The sequence below is a fragment of the Phoca vitulina genome, unplaced genomic scaffold, assembly GCF_004348235.1.
Source record: "Phoca vitulina isolate PV1807 unplaced genomic scaffold, GSC_HSeal_1.0 scaffold14, whole genome shotgun sequence".
In the NCBI taxonomy this organism is placed as follows: Eukaryota; Metazoa; Chordata; class Mammalia; order Carnivora; family Phocidae; genus Phoca; species Phoca vitulina.
Window position 1 is genome coordinate 21,881,676 of NW_022589717.1, and position 24,564 is coordinate 21,906,239.

The following is a 24,564-nucleotide window of genomic DNA, read 5'->3' on the forward strand; positions in this document are numbered from 1 at the left end:
GGAAAGTAAAAAATGTTCAGGGTTTCTTCTTCTACAAATGCGTGGATAGTGAGAGGAAGGAAAGTTCTTGCAGCTTCTGACTGTGACCCTGTTGATGATGTAACAGGTGACTGTTTACTTGGACTTTTAGTAGCCTTTAGAATCAAGGCTGCTTATTAGTGGTTGGGTTAAATATAGGTTTTCTTTTTCTTTACCAAAGTAAATGCTGACAGTGGTAAAGTCAGTCGTCTAACTGTGGTGTTAAGAAGACCATTCAGTGGCTAGCTGTTGATACTAACATGCCTTTGTGGAGACTTCCTGTCATTTGGTCTTATTTATTTTTTATATTTTTCACATGGCTCTTGAAACCTATCTTCTGTACTTTAAACTTAATCAACTTGAAAGGCCGTATTAAACCTGAGCTCGAAATTCTGAGATTTCAATTTTAATCTTTAAAGTAACACCCTGGAGTTAGCTTCCGGTGCTTTTATTTTCAGCATAATGGTTCCCAGCTGTTAAAATTAAAATACACCTAAAATCCTCTTCACCTGTTGGCTGAATGAGAGTTTTGACTCTTTGGCTGCCTCAGTCACCATGTAATTCGTGGCTTGGAAAATGTTACCTTAGAAAGTCTTAAAATTCTAGAAATGGAGAGTGAACTTAGTGCTTGCAAGGAGCTGAGGAGGGGATGGACCAGAGGGGAGTGGGTGTCACTATAAAAGGGCAGAAACATGAGGGATCCTTGGGTTGATGGAAATTCTCTGTGTCTTGACTGCATCAGTGTTGATACTCTGATTGTGATGTTGTCCTGTAGTTCTGCAGGATGTTACCATTGGAGCAAACTAGGTAAAGAGTTGAGAGGACTTCTCTGTATTATTTCTTACAGCTGCATGTGAATGAATCTACAGTTACCTTAATGTAAAAAATAGTGATCTGTGCAGAAGTCCCTAGTTCAGCTCATGACTCAATCACGCTAGTGGTTTTCCTCAGGAAAACCATTGTGCTTCAGTAAATGCATTAGGTGCTCTATACGCACTTGTTATTTTCCAAACACATTACTAAAAAGACATATACTATGGGATTGAGATTTAATAAAATGAACATTTTAACCAAAATGACAGTTTTTTTAAAATGTTTCTTCATATTGCGAATGTGTTTTCACTTGAGCCAATGATGACAAAAACTTATATCCAAGTAAAGTTGTTGTTGTTTTAGGCTTGTGTTAGTATATTCATTTGGAGGATGGGAGTGGAGAAATATTGACTTTTCCTTCAAGTTTATCTGAGTGGTGATTCATAGGAGTCTGATAACTGAAGTTGTAAACCAGATATCAGGATATAATCATTGTTAAGTATTCTCAAGATTTGGGATTAATTAGCCAACAATATTACCTATAAAAATTAAAACGTTATGACTTGTGTATTAGGGTTCTCCAGAGAAACAGAAGCAATCAGATACAGATATAAGAAGACATTTATTACAGGAATTGACTAACAGAAATACAGAGGCCAGAAAGTCCCATGATCTGCTGTCTAAAAGCTGGAGAACCAGGAAGCTGGTGGTCTAAGTCCCAGTCCTAGTCCAATGGCCTGAGAACCGACCCGGGAGCCACCAATCTCTGAGGGCAGATGGGTTTCCCAGCTCAAGCTTAAAAAAAAAAAGCACATTTGCCCCTGCCCAGCCTCTTTGTTGTTCAGGCACTGAACAGATTGGATGATGCCCACCTTGCATTAGTGAGAGCAATCATCTTTACTCTGTCTGCTGATTGAAATGCTAATCTCCTCTGGGGACACCCTCACAGACATAGCCAGAAAAAAATGTTTTATCAGCTCTCTGGGCATCCTGTAGCTCAGGCAAGTTGACACATAAAATTAACCATCACACTTCATAATTATCTACATCTAAATTTCTCCTCATTTAAACATTTATGGTGCATATACAAATTCTCAGGAACTGTGTCTGCCCAAGAAGGGCTGGTATACGGTTATAGCACAGGTTGCGAAATCGAATAATAGAAGTCTGGACAGGGGATGCAGCTAACTCTTAAAAGCCTGAGAGTGGCCGCAGAAAACCTCATTCAACTCTAACACATCTGGACATTGTGTTCCAGTCTTTCTGGGTGGTGCCGATATGTATGTATATTTCATTGTACACAGGATTTAAATGCATTTATAAGGAGACATGCGGAAAGTAGAAAGTATTCCGAATAAAGTAGACCAGGGAAAACAAATTAAAATGGAAGGTTAAGACTAAGAAGAAAATCAGCACATAATGCATTCCAAAAGAGTTACTGTGATGGGTACACAGCTATATTTAGTTACTATATGTTCCTGTCATAGTCTGGGTGGTTCTCTTAATTCTTTTTTTTTTTTTTTAAGATTTTATTTATTTATTTGAGAGAGAGAGAATGAGAGAGAGCACATGAGAGGGGGGAGGGTCAGAGGGAGAAGCAGACTCCCTGCAGAGCAGGGAGCCCGATGCGGGACTCGATCCAGGGAGTCCAGGATCATGACCTGAGCCGAAGGAAGTTGCTTAACCAACTGAGCCACCCAGGCACCCCTGTCCTCTTAATTCTTCCAGTGTGGGAGAGAGATGTGTACAATATTTAGATGAAGGAAGAATGCTTTGAAAACTGTAAGAGGTACATTTCAAAGCATTTGTACCTGTGAAGGGTAGGTGGTGGGGAGGGACCTTGAGGCCCTTTGCAGAGGTTGACTGCAGTTGGGATATCCTGGGGCGTGAATGTCCCTGCCTTTGTAGTTGCTCTTCCAGAGTCTACTCAGGGCTCCATCCTGTTTGATCACTAATCCTCCTTCTGTAAAAGCTCAACACACAACCAAGTGGACATGGAGTTTAGATGGTGAATTTTTCTCCAAGCTATTATCATTGGCCTTTGGCTTGTGTTTGATAATTTCATCATTGTCATCTACCATATTACTAGAAACAGATGAAGTAATATAATTTTGAGTAGGATTTTATACCCAAATCTTTTAGCAGATTCCATATTCTTAAAGGTAAACTGTGAAGTCTATTCTGATTTTTTTTTCTTGAGCAGCTGTTTTTAGTGCATTATTTGGGGCATTGGATTTGTGCTATTTATTAATTGATGAACATATGAAAAGTTGTAACATTTACTATATGTTACTTTTACAAAAGTTGTAAAAGTACGTAAATTGAGGCAGATATCTGGCCAATTATGTGATTTGTTTCTGGATGGGATTTTTCTGTTGGTAGATATACTCCAATTTGAAATATTAAGAATATACAGCTTATACAAAGTATCTTTCTCATCATTTTGCTTTCCTGACCATTATCTTCCATTTCATTCTTTTTCTACCTCTGCAACATTAGGTGTGCAAGAGAAGGTATTTTCAGATCTTTCTGATTCATTCCAAGTTCGACACTTCCCTCCACCACTGCTAGTTTATTAGGGCCAAATGAATACTCGCCAGCTAGCAGTTGTTAAAAACAAAACACAAACAACCATGGCTGATGAAGAAAAACTGTTTCAAAAACCGGAAGAAAGTTTATCATAATAAATGAAAGAAGTAGTGTACATAATAATTGCAACTATGTAAAAATAATAATTTAAATTAAAAGGAAAAACTTGGCTTCCAAGACTAGCTTTGGGTGAAATAATGTGACCTGTGAGTTGTGCTCCACATGTGGAGCATCCTCAAACAGTGATTTTTTTTTTTTTTTTTGTAGGTTTGGGAATGTTTTATGTGGTTGGGATAGGGGAGTGACTGGTGATTTGTCCCATATTGGAGTGCCCTATGCTCCTAATGGATACTTACAGAAGGGAAGGTTGGCTTATGTAATGCTCTTAGGCCGAGTATCTCAGTGTTAACTTCCAGCCTCCTTGGTACTAGATATCAAAAGGCTCAAAGAAGACTGGAGATTTTGTTCCCCAAAATGTATATTTCATTCCTTTGTCTCTTTCTACTTCAAAATGCAAATGTTCTGAAAACCTCAGCCTCATGCCTAATAATCTTAAATTAGCCAAATGATCAGACCACTGTCCTGATGGTTGGAAAAATATTTCTTTGGGGAAGAGATAGGGAAGGAAAGAGAGGATGTTTATTTTAAAGGGCAGAGCTGGGATACTTTGGGAAACCATAGGGTGCCACAAGCACTGTGTTAAAAATCTCAGAGGGCTTGAAGAATAGGAAAGCTAAAAAAAAAAAAAGGAAAAACCAATTTTGTTAATTTGGCAGCTTGGCTGGGGATTAGTGTCATTTTTAGATATTGGTGTTAGGACCGGTTTGAAAGCTGCAGACTTCTGTTTCCCCCTGAGTTTAGTCTGGCCTGGGCTTCCACTATGTCAACAGCGATTCTTACCCATGTGTGGGAGGTGGGCAGATAAACACTTAACTTGCCGCTTACCCTTTCCACTTTCCTCATTATCAGTGCTCTCATACTCTCTTATGGGTCTGCTCTTCATAAATTTGTGAGTGACGTGGGTTATATAACTGGAAGTAACTGTAACTTCCCTGAAAAAAGATCTGGAGTCTAGAAACATGGACCATGTTTAAATAAAAGATTTAGGGCAACCAAGGACTCTTGGCAGATTTTCCTCCAGTTCTCTGTATCATCAAACTTCATGCTCTGGAATCTCAGCAGACCTTACAATGGAAGATCAGGTTCACATTCTACATCACTACCTCGGTTCTAACACCGCTCCCCAGGATACGCCGCTGTTCGCTGTTCTTGGTTCTTAACCCTTTGCACAAAGGAAGCAATTCTTATCCTAGTAGTTGTCTGACTTCTAGAGTCACACATCATCTTCCTCCGACCACCTGCCTGGTTGCCTGTCTGGGATCTTCAGTCACAGTAAGGCAAAAGGAGAGCCTGTGATTTCTGTAAGTGGTCTTGGGGCAGCTTTTTGTAAAGTAAATGTAAACATATGTAAGACAGCAGAGTGGAAGTCTTGGATGTTTTTTCCTTCATGTTTCCCTATCGTTTCCCTTACAGTTATGTCTAGCTAGCTCTGTAGGAGATTTAGCAGTATTTTTTCTGTGACAGTATCTTTCCTTGAGCGTCGAAAAAATTTAGTGTATGGTGGTGTGCCAGACAGATATTTAAGTATGATGGTCAAGGTAGGAAACAGTTTGGGTACATGCTTTTGAAACAATATAACCTACAGCTTTTAAATAGGACGAGGAAGTGCTGATTTTAAGATAAGCTATGTAGAAAAAAGAAAATTGATGGGAGCATGTCACAAGGACGTGGGTCAGCCTGAAGAGAGCTGCCCGTGGCTTAATCAGAGACAATTTGATCAACAAAATAATCATGGACAGAAAATAATTATAAACCCTTTAGGGTTAAAAACAGGAATCCTGATGATAAATAAATGGAGGGAAAGGGGGAGGGCCTCTTATTCACGATAGAATGCCCGTTGCTGACTGGTAAATATGGATTCTTTAGGATATTCAGGACAAATAAGACAGTTTAAAGCAGATAGCTTGTATCTCTTTGGTTGTAAGGTTAAAATACGGTTAGAGGTGTCTCGGATCCAAAAGCCTGGACTAAAATTTGGGCCAGTTACTTGTCCTCTGAATTTGTGTTTGCTAATCTGTGAGATAGGGTCTGATTATATCTACTTTCCAGGGTTGTGGCAAGGATTGAATTAAGTAATGCATGTGAAAAGGCTCTGTATGCATTCTTGAAACACAGCGTGGCTGAAATAAGGAACATAACTTCTGTGTACATCTGCAGACTAAAAATGAAATTCATACTGTAAGTAAAGTTTGACTAAACAAATTTTTGGAAAACTAATGATAATAGTTACAATAATAATAATAGTAACAGTGAAAATTAGAATAGTTACTTTTTATGCTTGCTGTGTGCCAGGCACTGTGCTTGTCACTGGTCACACCCCTTGTATTCTCATTTAATACTGACCACAACTGTCAGGGGCACAGGTACCAGCTGGGCCACGGAGATGCACTGTCAGTCATCACACAACTTAAACCAGGCCAGCTGGGATTCAGATTGAAGTCTAACTCCAAAATCCATGCTGCCAACCACCACACTGTACTGCTTGCCAAAAGAAGTGGCTTTCCCCGCCACTTTAACCAGTTTTCTCTCTCTAATGAAGGAGAAGAGCATCTACGGTTTTTAGTAGCAGAGCCTGTGATCTGAACTGTATACCAGCTGCCTGAAGTCAGGGTCCATCCGTCACAATCAAGTGAGTCCACCCCTGTGCTTCAGGTGTTCATGGAGGCTTTACTTGTGTGTATTTCCCATTGGTCAGTAAGCTTCATCATTAGATAACAAGTATCTGTTTCATGGAATATATTTAATGGAATCAAATTTGAACTCGGAATGAGGACTAATTACATTCAGCTGCAATTACAAATTAAGTCACACGGCCTGGTGCGACCCCTGGGATGGTCATTTACATATCAGTGGTGTCTAGGGCAGCCAGCCGCTGCCTGCGCAATGGTAACTGCCCCTCACGGAGGGCCTTCATGGCCCCGGAGCCTGCCTGGGCAACACGGGAAGACACCACGGCTCGGTGGTTACGGGCCGAGATTCTGGAGCCAGATGCCTTGGTTTGAATCCTGTCTCCGCTGGTTACTGGTTATGTTCTTAAAGGCAAGTTCCTCTCCGTACCTCAGTGTCCATTTTTAAAAAGTGGTGGTAATGACAGCGCCTCGGTCAGAGTCATGACAGCGAAGGGAGCTGTTTGTACAGCACTTGTCATGTAGAAGCACTGTATAAATGTTAAATGAAAATCTGAGAGAGGTACTATTATTCCCATTTTACTTGTAAGGAAGTGAGGTCCTAATAATCGGCTAGTAAAGAATTGAGCAGGAATTCCAATTTCAGAAGCCAAAAACTAAAACCGGCCTCTAACTGTTGTTCTACACCATCTACACCTTATGAAGGATTTTTTTCCTCCTGGTATTTTTAGCTTACACTCTGAAGTTCGTCTTCCCCTAACCAACTCCGAAGCTCTAATAACATAGCACCTTCCTTCTGTGGTAGTTAAGCAAATAAACCCTCCACAGAGGAAAGGAACCTAGGCCCAGAGTAGGGAGAGAGGAGTCAGGGAGGGAGGCAGCGTTTGAGAGCCCGCCCTGTGCTGCAGCACTGGGGCTTCACGGAGTTGTTGGGGGGCTTGTGTCGTTATCCCTACAGAAACGGGGGAGAACTTCCACTGCCCGGTCTAGACAGCTGGCACTCGTGGCGGTCTTGTTCCAAAGCCCGCGCATGATACCATGCCACCTGACCAAAAATGTGCACACTTGATAAATTTTCTGGTCAGCTTCGTGTAAGGCCCTGCTGGTGTTTTCTATATCATTCTCATTTTAATCGGTGTACCTGAGAATCGGAACTGGTACTGTATAGAGTTTTAGGGGTAAGAGGAATGATGTGAGAAATTTGAAGTTCCAGGTTTCATAGCTACCTAGAGACATAGGGTGAGAAAGCTAGTCCTGCATTGCCAGGGCCTACAGTCACCCCTCATTGTCCTGCACCCCGACTCCCAGGCAGTCTGACTTAACGTATCTGGGATGAGGCACAAGAATCTGCCATTTGAAACAAGTATCTTGCTAATCCAGATGCAGGTAGTCTGAGGATTTCGAGAAAGATCGGTCTATATTAATCAGCTCATAATAAACAGTCCAGGAATAGTAATATAATTCACAAACATACATTAATTGAAAAAAATAATACGAATCTATTATATGCTGTGCACTGAATGATACAGAAGGAAAAAAACCCTCAGATCTACCCTCTAGGGGCTTAGGGTCTGGGTGAGGTAAAGTCAAATTAGCAATTAAATGTTACAGATGCTGTGATGGAGGTCTCTTTAGGAAACAGTGGGGCACAAAGAAAAGAGGAATTCATTTTTACTGGGGGTGAGTAGAAAAACCAAGAAAGGCACCATAAAGGAGATGACATTTAGAACTGAGACTTGGAAATAGGGTCAAAGGTACAGAAGTATGAAACTAGCAGATGGAAACTGCAAGAAGCCGGGATGGCTGGGTGGAGACAGGGTGGGAGGACACATCCCCCCAAGGATAGGTTGGAACTGGAACCTGGCCTGGGTCATGGAATCACAGAAGATGTACCGTGGGTGCATACATTCACAGATAAGATGTCTTTCACGGAAATCAGCTGTAGTACACAGAAAGAATCCCTGGCCTGGAATTATCTAGGAAGTTCAGTTCTCAAAGTTGAATTAGATGTGGCTACTCTTAAGTAAATTTAATGTTTTGGGGTTTTTTTTCTTTTTAAGCTTGGAGATTCTGTTATTGAATACAACTGATTTCTCTGCTTATATTCAAACTGTGTTCACATCTTTGTTTTCTCTTAATGTATTTGTACTGAAGAGTAATTGATATATTCCTAGAAAATACTGTGAAGTTATTCCCTTTAGGCAAAACTATCTTAACCTTTAAAAAGATGTTCTCCCAAAAAACTAAACAGAGGACCGGAAAGAGGGTTTTAACAACAACTTCCAGAATCTCCTTCCAGTTTTACAGGACTGAGCAGTGCAGTGTGGTGGTGATGAGCAGGCCTTGATTGAAAGCCTGGCCCTCAGCGCAGCATCTGTGGTGACCTTGGCTGTCTTCCCGACCTGGGCCGAGCCCGCTTCCTCATCCATTGTGAAGGTTCAGTGATCTGCTAGGAACTCCGTGTAGGCAGGGACATGGCTGTCCCGTTGACTTCTGCATCGGCCGTGCCATGCACAAGGCCTCACCCGTAGTCGGTACTTGATGGGCGTGTGTGTAGTGCTCAGTGAACATTAATATTATTTCACACCCTCCTTATTGTTGCCTCACTACCACTAAGCAAACAAAGAGATAAAATGCCAGCACTCAGGGATTTGGGGCTATATGTTTTATTAAAATTTAACCTTGATTAAAGGTTCTGAGAATCTTGTCTTCAGTGCGAAGTTTCCCTGACACATCCTGAGGTGAGGAGCTTCATTTCATAAGTACATATACTGTGAACTTTTAAATGGTCTTCCCCTCTCCACTCTCTCCTTGAAATGTTTCTGTTTAGAAGGTCACCGAGCACACACTGTATCTGGGGACATCTGTCTAGTGCAGATATTGTACCGGGCACAGCTGCTCTGGCAGCCTCACCGTCCCTTGTTTTCACGGGGAACGGCCGCCACTGGCCTCGCCCTCGAGCCATTCTTCGATTAGCCCTGGGCCTCCTTCCTGCTTTTTAGGTGACCTCCCAAGGTGTCCTGAGACCCAACTGAGATGGGGTCTGGCGCTGAATTTTATACATGGGAAGCCCCAAATAGACATAGAGCAGCACTGTCATCAGTCAGAAGACTTGAGGAATTTAGGGCAAGAAGGTCCCTTCGAATTCAAGTCCCTTGCTTTTTTGAGTGAGGAAATTGAGACTCTGAAAAGTTAAATGATTTGCTCAAAGTCAGAAAAGTAGTTATTATCCTAGCCAGGGCTGAACTCAGATGTCCTGTTACCTAAATGCCTTTTCCAAGTCTTCAGAACTCAAAAGCATTTATGTACCACTGGGTAGCATCTAGCTTGTTAGCCCTCATGCATATGTGGGCAAATGTAGGCAAGGGCCTGGCCACTTTGTTATCAAAACTCTCATGCATGTTTAAAAAAAAAAAAAATAGTATTCACCAGCATCTGGTGGGTCACAATTTAGGTAGGGATTTGTCAGCCTTAGTGTCATTACTAGGCTACCACTGACTTGGTGATAGAATTTCAAACAGGACTTCAAAATCTTGAAAAAGCTCACAAACCTAGAGGGTGTGCATGAATGCTTTCCAGAGCTCTGCTCCTCTTTCCAATTTTAGCTATTTCTTTTTCATGCCTTTTCCTTGTGCCTTGGCAACGCAGAAAAGCAGAGTCCAGTAGCAGAATCACAAATGTCTTCTGAAACTCACTTCCTGAAACTTTCTTAGTTTGGTTTCCCTGTTGACTGAGAAAGGGATTTTACTTTTTTTTAACTAAAAGAGACGTCTAAAAACTGAAAAGCAGAGGTCCATCTCTGGGAAAAGGCAGCAATCTGACTTTTCTCCCGCCTTGCTTAGTCAGGAAGAGAAGGGAAGAGAGCGTCCTCCTCTTAAAGACATACAGCAATTAGAGATTTTCAGGTGGGTGGAAGGAGGCATTGTGAAATTGCCTAGGAGTCCTCCCCCACCCCCACCCCCCAGATACGCCTGAAGAGGTGGTGTGAAGCCAGTCAGGGTTCTTACCAGGGTTAGGACTCTTAGAATATAGGGAATGACACAACACAGTCTGATTTTTAAATGATTGAAATCAAAAAGAAATTTGTGTATATAAAGAAAGGTGTTTTACCCATTGGGTTTCTCTTTCCAAAGAAATTCTTGGAATTCAAACTAACCAGGAGCAGCCCTGGAAAGAGAAGCCACAAATTTGAGTCATTGTTTGAAATTGCCAAGTAGGAGTAACCTTTTCGGTGCACCAAAGAAAACTTTGGTTCCCCAGAAGAGTCCGTGCTTCCGTATCTGTTTTCCATAAAATAGAAATCGCCTGAAACATGGGAAGAAATATTAAAAGGAAGACATTTCTCATTCTCTACCTTCCTATTCTTGACCTGAGTCAGGCCCAGAGTTTGCAAATCCTGTTTCTTTCAGCTAGTTCATCCACCTCTCGCCTAGGAAATAAGAATTGGACATAGAAGGTGCATTTAAACATGGAAAATTCGTCTGGATGTTTATTTTTTCCTTTTCCCCCAGTAGAAAACCGCTCTCTTAATCTTTCATTACCTGAAATATTATTGAGTGAAGGGAACAAGGGGGGTGGGGGGTGAAGGGGAAGAGATGTCTGGGAGGGAGCGGCAGCATTGCCCTCTAGGGCCCACCCAGGCCAGAGGGGCTGGGCCTGTCCTCTCAGAGAAGCTTGTGCACGTAGATGCAGCCCTGCCTCATGAGCCACCGTGTGTCTCTTGCACGCTAACGCTTCTCTCTGGGGCTGGCAGCTGTTCCAGATCCCAGACCCAGATCTTTCCTCTCCTGAATTTAAATAGTTACTCTTTATAGTCTGGATGCCCATATAATTGTTGTCCTCACTGGGACACTTCTGAGAGTGACATGGGTCACCTATTAATAATTCCACTGGACGGCACATACAAATTGGGACTGTCCCAGGCAAACCAGAATATACGGACATCCTACTTCTAAGTCTTCAAACTACACAAATCAGATTTGGTCATCATGTATTCTGTATCATCAGGGAGTTAGAAGTATCTCATAACTGAACTTGTTAAATTGGACTAGAGTTTTTTCCTTTAAATTGGCTGACCATAACTTTCTTTTGTCCAGAAACACTTCTGAAATTTGTTCTACTTATCCATCCCTTAAACTGTATAGGACGTAATTTAACATTCTTGGATACTAGAGTCGCTGAAGCAGGAGAACGTCATGGTTGAGAGTGCTCCATGCCTTCCTAATTCTTGACGCTTCTTGGGTGACCTTAGGGAAGTTACCCTGTAAGCACTCTTCTTTCCAAAGTGATACAACATGCTCAGCCTGGGTCTGGCTTAAAGCAAATATCTGTGGTGACAGTGGTATGTTAATGTAAATTTTGTGGAATATGGTGATCACCTAAAATCGATTTGAGGATAAATGCTCTTAGTTCTAGAGTCTGTTCTGTATATTATTTGTCTCCCTCTGGCTGTTACTGGTCACTTGTTGGCTGTAGTTTTCTAAGAAATTAATAACTTGTTAAGAATTGTGGCACTGAGTCAGTAGGAAACCCACACATTCAGACTCTAGGGTACTGCCGCCCACTTCAGCACAGTGCGCCATTCCGGATACTCAGAGCCTACGTCTCCTTGGAGTAGCAGTTTTATTTGATTGTAAGTTACTTAAAATATCACCTTTGTGTTTGGTAAGTAGTAAGGAGTAGGGCATAAAATGTGTATGAATTTGGTAAAGAAAAATTTCAGTGTAATTTCACAATTCCAGTGGAGCTGCTGAGATACCAGATGAGTTCACTTTCTGTCACTGAAAAATGTTGAAAAACACTGCAAAAATGTCTCAGAAAGATTCTGAGGGTAATGTGAGAAGCTCTAAAACACTGGTGGCAGCCATCTGTTAGAGGGTTAAATGGAACTTCAGATAAATTTGACAGAGAAGTCCTTTTTTTTTTTTTTTTTTAAGAAAAGTCCTCTTTCAAGTGGAGGGGCACCTGGGGTGGCTGTCAGTTAAGCATCCAACTCTTGATCTCAGCTCAGGTCCTGATCTCGGGGTTATGAGTTCAAGGCCTGTGTTGGGCTCCACGCCCAGTGTGGAGCCTGCTTGGGGGGAAAAAAAAAAAAAGAGTGCATAGGATATCCATTTACTTTTTACCTTGCAGTTCTGCTTAATAACTTTAAACAGCCCATACGAGACACTGTATGTCTTAAGTGTTATCGCTGCTTTAACATGGAGCTTCCTTGCAGCTCTTTACTTTGATATCTTCAGTTGGTTTTCACCGTAAGAGCTGGTATGTCTGATAACCAGCTGGAATTCCTTTCCTGGATGGGGATTCTGCATTAGGAGCTACACATCATATAGTGACAGAAGTAGAGATAGTAGGATAAAGTTGTTTTAGTTGGGTATTAATATACTATTGAAGAGCTCAGAGTAACGGTTCCAAAACTTTGAAGATGGGATTAGAAAAGGGAATTGATAATAAAACATTTTAGCTATGTTTAAAAATTGATAGAAGACAGTTTTAAATTGCCTCTTCACATTTACTTTTTGAACAGTTTTATTAAGGAATAACTGACATAGACTAAACTGTACATGTTTAAAATGTACAGTGTGATTAGTTTTGACATATTCCTGCGAAAGTATCACCATAGTAAAGACAAGGAACACACACATCACCTCCAAAATTTACTCCTGCACCTTTGCAATCTCTCCCTCTGGCCCTTACTATCATCCCCAGGTAACTACTGCTCTGCATTCTGTCACCATACATTGGTTTGCATATTTTAGATTTTATATGCATGGAATTACACAGTATACACTCTCTTTCTTTCTTAAAGATTTTATTTGAGAGAGAGCAAGAGTGAACATGAGCGGGGGGAAGGACAGAGGGAGAGGGAGAAGCAGGCTCCCCGCTGAGCAGGGAGCCCCAAGAGGGGCTCGATCCCAGGACCCTCAGATCATGACCTGAGCTGAAGGCAGACTCTTAACCCACTGAGCCACCCAGGCGCCCGTACACTCTTTTTCTGTCTGCCTCCTCTCAGCAAATTTTGAGTCATCTGAGTTGTATGAATCAGTATTTCATACCTCTTTATTGCTGAGTAGTAGTCTACTGTATTAATATACCATAATTTATTCATTTGCTTGTCAGTGGACATTTGTTTCCAGTTTTTGGCTATCACAGATAAAACACACACATCTGTATGGATATGTTTTCATTTTGCATGGGTAAAGACCTAGAAGGAAAATGGCTGAGACATACGGTAGATATGTTTAATTTTGTAAGAAACTGCCAAAATGTTATCCAAAGTGATTGTACCACTTTACATTACAACCAGCAATGTATGAGAATCCCTATTGCCAACACTTGGTATGGTCGATTCTAATAATTAAAAAAAATTATTGTGGTAAAATATATATAACGTAGTACTTATTACTTGACCATTCATAAATGTACAATTCCATAGCATTAAATAAATTCACAGTGTTGTATAACTATTACCACTATCCATACCCAAAATTTTCTCATCATCCCAACAAAAATTCTGTACTCATTAAACAATAACTACTTTTTTCTTTTTTTTTCCAGCCCCTGGTAACTAACATCTGTTCTACTTTCTGTATCTTAATAATTTGCCTATTCTAAGTCTTTCATATAAATAGAATCAAAATCTTTGTCCATTTGTGTCTGACCTATTTCACTAAGCACAGTGATTTTAAGGTCCATCTTCTTTGGTGTAGAGTCTGCTCACATCTTTTGCCTAATTTTTAATTGGTTTGAGTTTTGAGGTTCTTTATTCATGATACAATCTTTATCATCTATGTGATTTGCAAGCATTTTCTTTGAGTGTATGGCTTGAATGTGTCAGTGTAAGACAACACTTCAAAATGAATATCCTCAAACAAGCATTTGGGAGAAAAATCAGAAATTCAGAAACTACAGAAATGGACAAAAATTGGAAGAAAATTAATGAGAGTGATAGAACTCAGAAAATTTTAAGACAAAACTTCATAAATAAAGAATAAATTACAGTATGCCAACGGGAGAATAGATTCTTATTAAAATGTAAGAAGATTCACTGGAGAAGGCAGGAAAACAACTAACAAGTGAATGGGAGACTGGGAAAGAGAGAAAGCGGTTGAAATGGACAACAAAGAAGGTCTAACTGATGTATAATTGGAGCTCCTAAGGTCCTAGAGACTATGGAACAGAAGTTAGAGAAAACCTAAATCTACATATTGAAAGGACCTACCAACTACTTGGAAAAATTCATCTAGAATGATGAACTTTAAGACAAACCTTAGTAAAACTATATTAGACTTTCAAGACAAAGAAAAGTCCTCAGGGCCTGCAGGCAAGAAGAACACATAGCTTGTAAAGGCAAGAACGTGCTGAAATCAGACTTCTCAAAATCATCATACAGAAACTGGCAACAGTGAAAAAGCATTTCAGGAAGCTTAAGGAAATCAAAGGCTTGTAGACAAGCTCTCTTTCAGTATCGTGAGTACAGAAAGTTTTAAATGTGTAAGCGTGAATACTGTTACACTGAGCTCTTCCTGAGAAATCTGATGGGGTAACTTTATTCAACTAAGAGATGACTCGGGAAAATTTGGTGATGAAGTTGTAGAGATAAGGCAAAAATAAGAATAGTTATATGGGTAGAAAAGCAATATGTAAACCCTAGATGTTCTGACAAAGTAGAAAGAGTGCAAATTTAAAAATGGAATAGAAGAACAGAAAAAGAGGAAAGCAGAATAAGATTATTGGTTGTATAGATAATAGATGAGAGTCAAAAGATACCATTTAAAACTTAGCAACTGGAAAATACACAAGTAAGGAACAAAGAAAGGTTGGAGACACTAAGTACAAATACAAAAATAATCATGCAGCAGAAATGCAAAGCTATCTTCAGAACTTCCTTTAAAAATACAGAAGAGAAAGAATCACATCACATAGAGAAATACGGTAAATATGTGACAATTACTATACAATAACGTGACAAGAGTTGAGACCACGTCGTCATTCATATCAATAAATTAAATGGGCTTAACTCAACAATTAAAGAAATTATCAAGTTAGTTCATAAAGCAAAACTCAGTGCTGTATTCAAGAGATCCATCCCTTCAAAAAATAAAAAGAAAAGTGACAAAAAGTTAAAAATAAAGGAATTAGCAAAGTTATATCTGGCAAATAGAAACAAGAAGTAGGGGCTGTGAGTCTGATTGATACCAGACAAAACAGAATTCAGACCAAAAAGTGCTGACACAAAGGACACTTCATAATGAACATATAGGTACCAAATATCACAGCAACTTCCTGTATAAAGCAGAAACTATAGGATATGGCAGCAAAAACAAATAACAGTGCTCCTGGGTGGCTCAGTCGGTTAAGTGTCTGCCTTCTGCTCAGGTCATGACGTCAGGGTCCTGGATCAAGCCCCGCAGCGGGCTCCCGCTTGCAGCAACTCTGCTTCTCCCTCTGCCCCTCCCCTTGCTCATGCTTCTCTCACTCTCTCTCAAATAAGTAAAATCTTAAAAACAAAGCATGCTAATAATAGGGACTTTAACATACCAGTCTAAATAGAAGACTGGTCATGTGGAAAAAACATAAGTAATGATATCAAAAGAGGTTTGCAGATTATGTCCACAGGCCAAATCCCTTCTGTTACCAGTTCCTATAAGTGAAGTTTCCTAACTCAGCCACATCCAATTTTTTGCATGTTATCTATGCCTTTCTTGCTACAACAGAGGAGTTGAAAAGTTGTGACAGAGGCCATATAGCCCACAAAACCTAAAATTTTTACTCTCTGATCCTTTGCAGAAAAAGGTTGCTGACCCCTGATACAGGAGACCTAAGCAACATTATTAATAAGGTAGCTCTTACAGATACCTGTTAACACTGCACATTGATAATAGAAAATATACGTTCTTTTCAGTGTACAAGCAACACTCAAAAATTTATTCTGTTGTAAGTTGCCAAGAAAATAGCAAGTTCCATAAATTAGGAATAGTGCAATCAGCATTCTTATCACAATACCATAAACCTAGAAGTTTAAAGCAAATAAGCTCTTACACCTGGGGATTTAAAAGCTATTCTGTTAAATGACCCATAGGTGAATGGGCAAATATAAATAAAAATTACATGATGTTTGGAAAATAATGATCACAAAAACACCTACATATCAGAATCAATGGGATACACTTAAACCAGTGATCAGAGGAAAATTCATAGCCTTGAACACCTTTATCAGTAAAAATGAAAGAATAAAAATAGATTACTTTTAAACTTCCAGTCAAAAAAGCTCTAGGAAAAGAACAAAGTAAATCAAAGAAAGTATGAGGGAAGAGAGAATAAAGATGAAAGCAAAAATAATAAGATAGAGAATTTTTTAAAAAGTCAAATCAACAAATCCTCGTTTCAAAAAAAAGACCAAGGATCAGGTAATTAAGAAAAAAAGATCGGGTGGGGAGAAAGCACAAACATTTTAAAAAAGATGTAAGAGGGAAACAGTTATTGATACAGAGGATATAAACTTCATTGTAAGATTACTTTGCATACCTTTATGCAAGTAAATTTGAAAACCTAGATAGAATGGATAATTTTCCAGGAAAAATATAATTAACCAGAATTAGCCTCAGTAATCATAGAAAGTTTAAATTTATTTCTGTGGAATGAATAAAGAAAGTTATTAAGGAGCTACTCCACAAGAAAGCACCACGCCCAGATAATTTAACGGGGAAAGTCTACCTAACATTTAGAGACTAGTTAGCAACATAAACTGTTTCTGAGTGCAGAAATAATTTATGAAGCAAGTACAACGTTGATATCAAAACCTGATAACGATCACACACACACACACAAAGAAACTTGGATCAGTATCACATATGAATACTGGTCTAAAAGTCCTAAATATCAGTTATTAGACTCTAACATCCCACATTAAGAAAATAATATATCATGACCCAAGCAGGTTTTATGCCAGGAATGCAAGAATAATTAATCATATTAATTAGGTCTAAGAAGAAAAATCATAACAATCTTCAGAAATGCTGAAAAATTCTCTAACAAAAATTTAACACCTGCGGGCAGCTGGGTGGCTCAGTCGGTTAACCGTTTGACTCTTGGTTTCGGTTCAGGTCATGATCTCAGGGTCATGAGATCAAGCCTTTAGTCAGGCTCCCCGCTCAGTGGGGAGTCTGCTGGAGATTCTCTCCCTCCCTCTCCCTCTGCCCTCTCCCCCAATCACAGGCATGCTCTCTCTCAAAATAAATAAATCTTAAAAAAAAAATTAACCCCTGTTCCTAATAACAGCACTGAACTATAGGAATGGATGGATACTTCCTTAACATAATATATATACCAGAGTTCTAAAGTCAACATCTTAAGGGGAAATACTAGAGGCATTCCCACCAAGGTCAAGAATTAAGTCAAGGAAGTTCCCTGGCTCCAGTACCTTTTAATGTTATATTGGCACTAAGCCAACGCAACTAGGCAAGAGAAAACAATTGGAAAGGAAAGAAGGAAAACTCTATTTGTCGGTGACATGATCATTTACCTGGAGAATTCTGTAAGGAATCAATGATAAAACTAAGACAAAAGAATTCAGCCAGGTAGCAGTATATAAAAGCAAGGAAATATCAATAACCTTCATATATAAAAATAATTACCAGTTAGAAGATATAATGGAAGAGAAAACTCCATTTAAAGTAGCAACAGAAAAGATAAAATACGAGTAAATGTAATAAGAAATGTATGAAACCTAATGCAGTGTTCTAGATTGAATTGTTCATCCCCCCCCTCCAATTTATATGTCAAAGCCCTATCATAAGTCCCTCAGAATATGACTGTATTTGGAAATAGGGCCTTTAAAAAGTTAAAGTGAGGGCGCCTGGGTGGCTCAGTTGGTTAAGCGACTGCCTTCGGCTCAGGTCATGATCCTGGAGTCCCGGGATCGAGTCCCGCATCGGGCTCCCTGCTCAGCAGGGAGTCTGCTTCTCCCTCTGACCCTCCTCCCTCTCATGCTCTCTGTCTCTCATTCTCTCTCTCTCAAATAAATAAATAAAATCTTTAAAAAAAAAAAAAAAAAAGTTAAAGTGATCTCTACATCTGAAACTAATGATGTAATATATGTTGGCTAATTGAATTTAAATTAAAAAAAAAAGTTGAAGTGAGGCCATTGGGGTGGGTCCTAATCCAATCTGTCCTTATAAGTGGAGATTAGAGCACACAGAGAGACACCAGGGAAATAAGCAATGTGAGGACACACAGGAAGAAAATAGCCTTCTGCAAGCCAAGAAGAGAGGCCTCAGGAGAAACCATCCTGCCAACACCTTGAGCTCAGACTTCCAGCCACCAGAACGTTGAGTAAATAAATGTCTGTTTTGTAAGCCACCCAGTCTGTGGTATTTTGTTACGGCAGCCCGAGCAGATGAACACGGATAGGAACTACGGAATGTTCCTAAAAGGTGCAAAAGTAGACTTGAAGAAACCGTCCTAGGTTTTGAATGGGACATCTGAACATAAGATATTCTTACTGATAAGTTAATTTATAAATATATTGTGACCCCAGTACAAGTACCAAAATCTCTTTTTCTGGAGGTAGACAAGATGATAGCTAAAGTTGATATGGAGGAGTAAGCATGCAGGCAGAACATTGAAAGTGAACTGTGAGGGGGGACTAGCCATATCAGCTATTAAAACATACTATAAAGCCTCTATAATTAACACAGTGGTGGTGGGGCACCGACTAGAATAGGATGGAATGGAATGTCTAAACATAGACCCTAACATATATGGAACCTTATGAAAAAGGTGGTATATCCAATCACTGAGGAAAAGATGGGCTTTTTAATAAATGGTGTTGGGGCAACTGGCCAACCATTTGGGAAAAGATAAAATTAGATCTGTTCCTCATAGTATAAATAAAACTGAGCTACAGATGGATCAGAGCTCTAAGTAAAATAGGAAACTTTATATGCACTGGAAGAATGCATGGGTGAATTCTTCCTTATAATCTGGGTGTAGGAGAAGCCTTTCTGTGACTCAAGACCCATATGCAATAAAGGAAAATATTGATAAATTCGATTACCAAAAAAAATAAGCTTTTTCAAATAAGTAAAGTCAAAGACAAATGACAGATTGTGATAAAATATTTGTAACATATAAAATAGTACAGGCTAAGAGCTCTAATATATATTTATTTATATTTTTTAATGAAAAATGAAAAGACCAAAAAATGGGCAAAAGGCACAAGCAGACCATTTGCAAAACCATATATTAAAATACCCCCTGAAATACATGAAAAGATGATCGACTTTCACCATAAGAGAAATATACATTAAAATTGCACCAAAATACCATTTCTCACCCATCAGATTGACCAATCTTGGGGCACCTGGGTGGCTCAGTCAGTTAAGCGTCCAACTCTTCGTTTCGGCTCAGGTCAGGATCTCAGGGTCATTGGGTAAAGGCCCGCTTCGGGCTCCGCACTCAGCACGAGTCTGCTATAGATTCTCTCTCTCTGCCCCTGCCCACCACTCTTTGTCTCTGTCTAAAATAAATAAAATCTTTAAAGAAAAAGAAATTCCTTAAAAAAAAAATCTTGACAAAATAGTCTGTCCTAGGGGCTGTGGGGGAAAAGTCACTCTCGTATATGGCTGGTAGCAATGCGAAAGGGGTGCTTGACGATAACAAAGTTGTATCTTCATTTTCATCCAGTATGGCCACTTCTAGGGATTTACCCAGAAGGTACTCCTTTAACAATACGGCAGTATATGTGTGCATAGGGTTATTCATTACAGTGTTACGTGTAGTGGTAAAATATTGTAAACTGCCCAGACATGGGAGCTTGGCTGAAGAAACTATGGTGCTGTATTACCTGCAAAAACAAATGAGGAAGATCTCTCTAAATTAGTAAGTTAATTGTAGGATATAGGTGAATAAAGCAAAGTGCAAAACAATATATAGAGTAGGCTGTTTTCCTGTTTAGTAGTAAAGACGAAAGCACATATTTGTCAGCTTAACTTTTTCAAGAAGAAATACAGGAAGGATAAACCAGGGGATAAAAAGAAATTGATTATCCTTTAAGGAGGTTAGGTGGGGGGACTGAGTGAACAAATCGTAATATACATATAATAAGATGCCACACACAACATTGGATGACTCCTACAGACAGTGTTGAACCAAAGAACCCAGACACAAGAGTATGTATTATTCCATTTATATGAACACTTGTGCATTTTACTATAGATCTGTGATACCTCAACACATTTTTTTAAAGTTTATTAAAAGATACTTGTACCGGGGCACCAGGCTGGCTCAGCCTGTAGAGCATAGGACTCTTGATCTCAGGGTCATGAGTTCAAGCCCCACGTTGGGCGTGGAGCCCACTTAAAAAAATAATAAAGATACTTGTACCTGTGTTGGCAGTGGCAAAATTGATCTTACTAATCAGAGGTGAGGAAAAAGTTATTTTTCTCCTCAAGCTTATCTGGAGGGTGGCGCTTTGCTGTAGTTGGTGGCTCATTCCCAGGTCATCTGCAAACGCTGATGATGTCATCTGCGCTGTGGACGAAGGACGGCGCTGCGCCCGGAGCCGGACCACCACAGCACACTACAGAGTTGCTGCAGGAACACACATGCCAGACACGAACTCGAGGTGTACATTGCCACCTCCTCCTGCCACTGTCGTCTGTGAGCGATGAGAAGCAAATGCCCAGTTCTCAAATTATAGGCAATAGGAGTCGCTGAGACAGGGGCTCCAGTAAGTAGAGTGTGTGTGTGTATTTGGGGGGTGTCCTTTGAAGGGTCAAGATGGAGGATGGATTCCAGGTGTCGTCTGGTGCTGCATTTTGGGGGCAGGGTTTAGAGGCCCTAATCAGAATTGAGACTATCGCTAGATGACCATGAGAGGCAGGCTGGGAAGTAGTGAGTCCAGCGGCAGCCGCTCAAAGAAAAAGACTGTTTTTAATTGCATGGGTAATTCACAGGCATTGTGCTATTTCAGAGCCTTTGTTTATTTTGGAATATAGATTTCTGTTGACATTGGGGGAGCCTTTATGACAATTAGGAATTTTTTCTTCATCAAAATAGTTTATATTTCAGGTGACTATTGAAAGGTAGGAGAAGGATTTAAGCTTTTGATGACTTAATTTGGCTAGATTCCATCACTGTGCAGTAAAGGAAATACATGTATTATACTAAAAAGATTCGTTTTTTAAAGGATCAGTTAGTGGGGAATTTATTTCTACAGATCAGCAATTTAAGATATAGCTTATGAGACCATTTAAGACCTTCAAGAACCTATTTTTGCTTAAAAGAAAAACAATCTCCAGCTCATGAGTAAGTGATAATCTAAGTGTTCAGGGCACATTTTCCTGCAGGAATGGTGTAAGTTACAGATAGATCCCTGGAAAGCCCTCAAAAATCTATTTAATCCCTAATGCCACTAAATATTGTTTCTTGGGGAGAATATATTCTGAGTTCCAGCTCCCAACAACAGTAGCAGATTTTAAATCTCCTCCCCTCTCCTCCATGCAGATTTCCAAATGGGTGGTTTTTCTAGCCAAGGCCATGAGAGTAGTAGGGGTTCTGAGGGCCTTTGTTCCTGGGGAGGAGCTATCTGGAGACTGTGGTGGGAAGTTGAGGATCTAACCCAGTTAGGGCTTGTTACCCAGGCTTTCACTTCGATTAGCATCTTATTTAGAGTTATTTATAGTGCCTTTGCCTCTAGAGGTTTCTGGAGGTTGCAGACCCTGCTAATTATTAACTCCTTAGGTTCCTACCATACAGAGCTTTTAGGAATGACTTGAGCTGTTTTCTTTCCTTCTCTAATGGTATGTATGTTTTTGGCCTTTATACTTTGAGTATCCAATTAGCAAAATGTGGATTGTATAACCCGTTTTCTCCTTTGCCTGTCAGGTAGTGCTGAGGATTACTGAGAAGTGGGTTACATGCATTAATATCCTCAGGGAAAAGGTTTTTTGTGAAGTGTGACTACTTGGACACAACATAAAGTCTGTCCCACAAAACATATTTTATCTAATTAACTACCTTCATTGGCATTTGGATTTTATGCTGCTCACTGTATTTATCCTCTCAATCTTATTTACTGTGCCTCCTTTTGTTTTAAAGTGAGTTAATGTGTCAAAACATTTGTGGTGAATAATCCATACCATTCAGTAAGTATTAACTCTTTCAACGTAATATCTTATCAACAACCAGAGCTGTGAGCGTGTGGAACCGTCGGTGGTATATGTTCTTAATTGTGCTTCGGTTTTTAGTGAATGAAAACATTAAGAATGGGGCAACCTTAACATTTTTTTTTATTATGTTATGTTAGTCACCGTACATTACATCATTAGTTTTTGATGTAGTGTTCCATGATTCATTGTTTGCGTATAACACCCAGTGCTCCATGCAGTACGTGCCCTCTTTAATACCCCTCACCAGGCTAACCAGCCTTAACATTTTTAACATAGAAGGTGTTTTGCAGACTTTCCTTGGGCAGTTTGTGCTGCAGGTCTCGGGCCTACGTCACAGCCGTTCTAAAGAGACCATTTGTTACCCCATTTATTCCTGAGTGAAAGGTGCTTTGCACTTGAATGATGATTTTGAGTTGGCAGCAGGGCAGGGTTCATTGTGACGTTATTACAGATATTCATCATTTCCATGTTTATCTCTCGCTTTTCTTTCCCTTTTTCCAGTTCTTCCTCCAGTGCTGGTTCCAAGACACAGCGAATATAATCCTCAGCACAGCCTGTTAGCTCAGTTCCGTAACTTAGGACAAAATGAGCCTCACATGCCCCTCAACGCCACTTTCCCGGATTCTTTCCAGCAACCCAACAGCCATCCGTTCCCTCACTCCCCCAGTAGCAGCTACCCCAACTCTCCTGGAAGCAGCAGTGGTACCTACCCGCACTCTCCCACCAGCTCAGACCCAGGAAGCCCTTTCCAGATGCCAGGTGGGTTGGAACATTCCACGACGTTCGGGTCAGGTAGACAGTGCTGCTGCGAGGGTTGGGGGGGAGCCGGGTGCACCTGCACGCAGAGCGCTCTTCAGCTCTGCTACACGGCGCTCTGCTCTCAGATGCAGGATGCCGCTGTGGTCAAGCAAGCAAATGTCCTGTTTTATCTGTCAGGCACAGAAGCTTGAATAAGTTTTGATTTTGAAGGGTTTTGAAACAGCTGCATCCTTCTAGGAGTGGCATAATTGTTACAGTCTTTGCTCTTGATAAAAGAGAGAAAAAGAAAAATAATGTGTTGCACACATTGCTGTACGTGGGGGGAAAAAAACCCTCTTGTAAGTGCAACCTCAGAAAAGATACTTCCTGAGGGATCACACCCCCCTACTTAATTAAATTCATTTAAGTGGTGATGTAATCCCAAGAAACATATACTTTAGCAACAAAGGAAATGCAGCAGAAGTACTGGAGACCATCTGCTTGTTTAACTTAGCAAAGACAAAAACAATTATCCTCCTTTTTTAGATTTAACTGATGGTGTAATGTTTATAAAAATAAATGATTAATTAGGACATTATATTTTTCAAATTATAGGTTAGTAAGCAAGCATCTCACAAAAAATGATTAGTGCCAAATTTCTTGCCAGTAGACTTCAAGAAGGATGCTCTACACAAAGATGTACTTAACATTGATTAATACTTCAAGAAGGGGAAAATGGGCGGGCAGGCCTGTTTATTAAGCCACTTGAAATGTGTTTAAGTAAATGTGAATTTGACAACAGTGCTGGTAGGTCCTCAAAAATTGAAAAGTGGTCCACACTTGATACTGTTGTCTTTTATTTCCATATTTATGACTTCTTTTGGTTTTGAGCCTTTTATTTTGCATTGTTTTGTTTCTCAATCCAAAACTGTTTAGGATGAGGCAGGGCAGCAGGGATATAGATGAGTTTAAAAGTCAAACTAAGTATCATCTGGTGATCTCCTATTCACCCCACTCTCTCCCAGACCCGTTGGGTTTGATGAACAGGTAAGTGGTGAAGAGATAGTTTCAGAAGCTTTTGAGCAGTGGCAAAGCCAGGGTGGGCCCAAGAGTGAAAAACTGGGAGATTATTGCTTGAGTTTACACTTTGTCCCCGGCTGTGAGGGAGTAAGGCTACAGGCCACGTAAAGGAAATGTGGAAAAGAGAAAGCGGCCAGGGGTGGGAGGAGGCACTTGCGGGAAGAGCAGAGTATTACCCATCGCTCTCTGGTGGTCTCTCCCAGTGGTGCTGATCCATCGGTTGCTGATGAAATTTTCACCAGGTCATTTGCAGAAATTTATTGGATTTGGTCTCAGAGGCATGATGCTCGTTGTCTTCATTCCTGGCTGGAAGTAAAGCAGAGTCAGTGTTACAGCTGCAGGGGAAGGAGCTGAATTAAAAGAAGCCGGAGAAAGGGTGCAGAGGCATCCAGATAAGGTCCCCATAG

At 40.2% G+C, this 24,564-nt stretch overlaps 1 protein-coding gene across 4 annotated transcripts in view; it reads left to right on the forward strand.

The window, feature by feature from the left end:
- The window catches only part of SMAD1 (SMAD family member 1), a 74,093-nt gene that overhangs the window by 35,153 nt on the left and 14,376 nt on the right, over positions 1-24,564 (forward strand). For all 4 annotated transcript variants that reach the window (XM_032412931.1, XM_032412930.1, XM_032412929.1 and 1 more), the window contains one exon: positions 22,841-23,098. In XM_032412931.1, the coding sequence (XP_032268822.1) occupies positions 22,841-23,098 (258 nt within the window). The remainder of the gene's footprint in view (positions 1-22,840; positions 23,099-24,564) is intronic.